This window comes from Haliotis cracherodii, unplaced genomic scaffold (assembly GCF_022045235.1).
Source record: "Haliotis cracherodii isolate W230 unplaced genomic scaffold, xgHalCrac1.p SCAF_9, whole genome shotgun sequence".
Taxonomy (NCBI): domain Eukaryota; kingdom Metazoa; phylum Mollusca; class Gastropoda; order Lepetellida; family Haliotidae; genus Haliotis; species Haliotis cracherodii.
Genome location: NW_027266343.1, coordinates 46,859,420 through 46,861,543, shown reverse-complemented (window position 1 = coordinate 46,861,543; position 2,124 = coordinate 46,859,420). Strand labels below are relative to the sequence as shown.

Genomic DNA, 2,124 nt, shown 5'->3' with positions numbered 1-2,124 from the left:
CAATAAAATATTATTCTAATAATATTCTGTTCTATGATATTGTGTGAATAGTTCATGACATCATGCAAGGTGTTCCCCGGGTGAAAAAAACGACCAGAAAAGGTTGGGCACATACGCAAAACGAATGGTAATGACAAGTATGTTTTTCAGGCGCGCTATATCTAAAAATAGAATCGTACACGGACCAACGAAATCCGGAAACACGTTGCCGCGCTGTCGTCAAAAAATGCTAAACAGCTTGGCAAATAATCTGAGGGTATTGGTACATCTATCGACTAGCATAGCAGTATAATTTGGAGTCTATAGACGAAATAGAAGTATAGATTGTGTACTGCGATCAGCGTACATGTGATATGGAAGTGGGGCTTCTGCTTGGGGAAACCCCGGATCAGATTTAACCAAACGCGTTGATTGGCTAAGAAGTTTGATTGACACGTACAGAGCTCCGCCCAATGACGTAAACATTTCTGATTCAACGCGCTCGCCTCGTGTGTGACGTTGGCTGTTAAATCACTGTTCATTGGCTGATGAAAGGCTAGGCTATATAAGCAGACGAACTGTTTGTGTTTGACAGACTTTAGTCATTTGCTACGAGATACACTTGCTTGACAAGACACAGTCCAAGCTCAGTTACAGCCAACTAGTTCGATGGTTTTAAATCACATCAAACAAACAGTCATGGAAGCTGAAACAGTTACAGGCATGACGAAGTCGAGAAGGAACGGAATGGCGAACATATTTGATGGTGTCGATCCAGAAATCCTCGAGCGGCTCGGATGGACTGATGAAGCTATTGAGAAAGTCGAGAAACGTTTCGACAGGCAGATATCGAACATGTCAACATCATCAACCGAGAGCGAGTTGTCTGAAAGTGCGAGCGAGTCTTGCAGTGATTCGGACGAGGACACGCAACTGGACTTGGTGGACAATTTCCAAGAATTACTCCTCAACGATTCATCTTTACGCATGAAGGAGAAGACCTGCTCACTGTCCTGCACTACCAATCGGGAAGTGGCCAACTGCTTATCAAACAGGAGACGGAGAAATGGCCTTGCTGATCTTTTCGAAGCCCTCTCCGTGCACCAAAAACAGATTTTCGTGAAGCTGATCCAGACGTCGCCACCTACCCGATCTGTTACCAGGGTGACGAGGTGCATTTATAATTGAATTGTAGGACTGGCGGTCACACTATGGTGACATGTGCAATCTTTGTGCGTTTACGCAAAATCCTGGAACTGTGAAAAACGGACTCTGAGGTGTGAGGTGTGCTGGAACCTGTCCAGCTCAAGGGGCGCACCTTTCAGGTGGGCCGTGACGTCACGAGAGGCAATCCTGAAATCAACACGTTTTCGCTGAAAGCGACGCTCTTCAAATGACAGTCCCGGGTAGATTTACAACGAGTGCAAACACGACTATATTGAACTTTGACCTTAGCAAAGTTGAGGGAAACAGAAATTTTCAACAATGAACAGTGTGGATTTCAAGCGTTACGAACGCAATGGAATCGTTTCCATACAAGCAATTAACATTTGTTCAAGAAGCTAGATTGCTTGTGAGAGTAGGCGCGTGGGACGCATTGCCCGTGCGCCTAGAAGAAATCCAGTGACATTTAATTGCTCAATTGATAACGTGAGTAGATTATGAGGACAGTATTACTCTTCCAAGCAGAGACCAAGCTTGTTTTATTGGGTAATTGGTTGCTTGTGTGTCACTTGGCATGACATTTGACACGTCGTAACATAACTTATTCTGAGATTTATTTTTTGTTATTTTTACTACCACCATGTAATATATTACTATTTATTGTATTTTGAAATACACATAAATAAATATTTGATATATATTTTTATCTCTATGTTTTTGTATCACATTACCAATTGATCGTGTATGAATTTATACACACGTCTATGTACTTGCAGCAAGATTCCTTTTTTATTGTTTTACTTCCTTAGTGGGACATTGGGTAAATTTTAAATCTAACATTTTTTATGATAAATGTTAGCCGAATCTTGCTGACATACACGTGTGTATAAATAGCCTACACTCAAAGGTTTGGGCCCTTGGCGGCACCCTGGAGCTGTATGTAAAGCCAGAGGATACATTGCCATTTCTCTAGTCTTCGTC

General features: G+C 42.2%; 1 protein-coding gene across 1 annotated transcript; it reads left to right on the top strand.

The window, feature by feature from the left end:
* Positions 1-538: 538 nt before the first annotated feature.
* On the top strand, positions 539-1,775 carry LOC139452603 (uncharacterized). Its single transcript, XM_071234132.1, has one exon. The coding sequence runs from the start codon at positions 649-651 to the stop codon at positions 1,165-1,167; it is 519 nt and encodes a 172-aa protein (XP_071090233.1). The 5' UTR covers positions 539-648; the 3' UTR covers positions 1,168-1,775.
* Positions 1,776-2,124: the final 349 nt, after the last annotated feature.

Coding starts and splice junctions, on each gene's coding strand:
- LOC139452603 (XM_071234132.1), top strand. CDS start 649: ATGGTTTTAAATCACATCAAACAAACAGTCATGGAAGCTGAAACAGTT.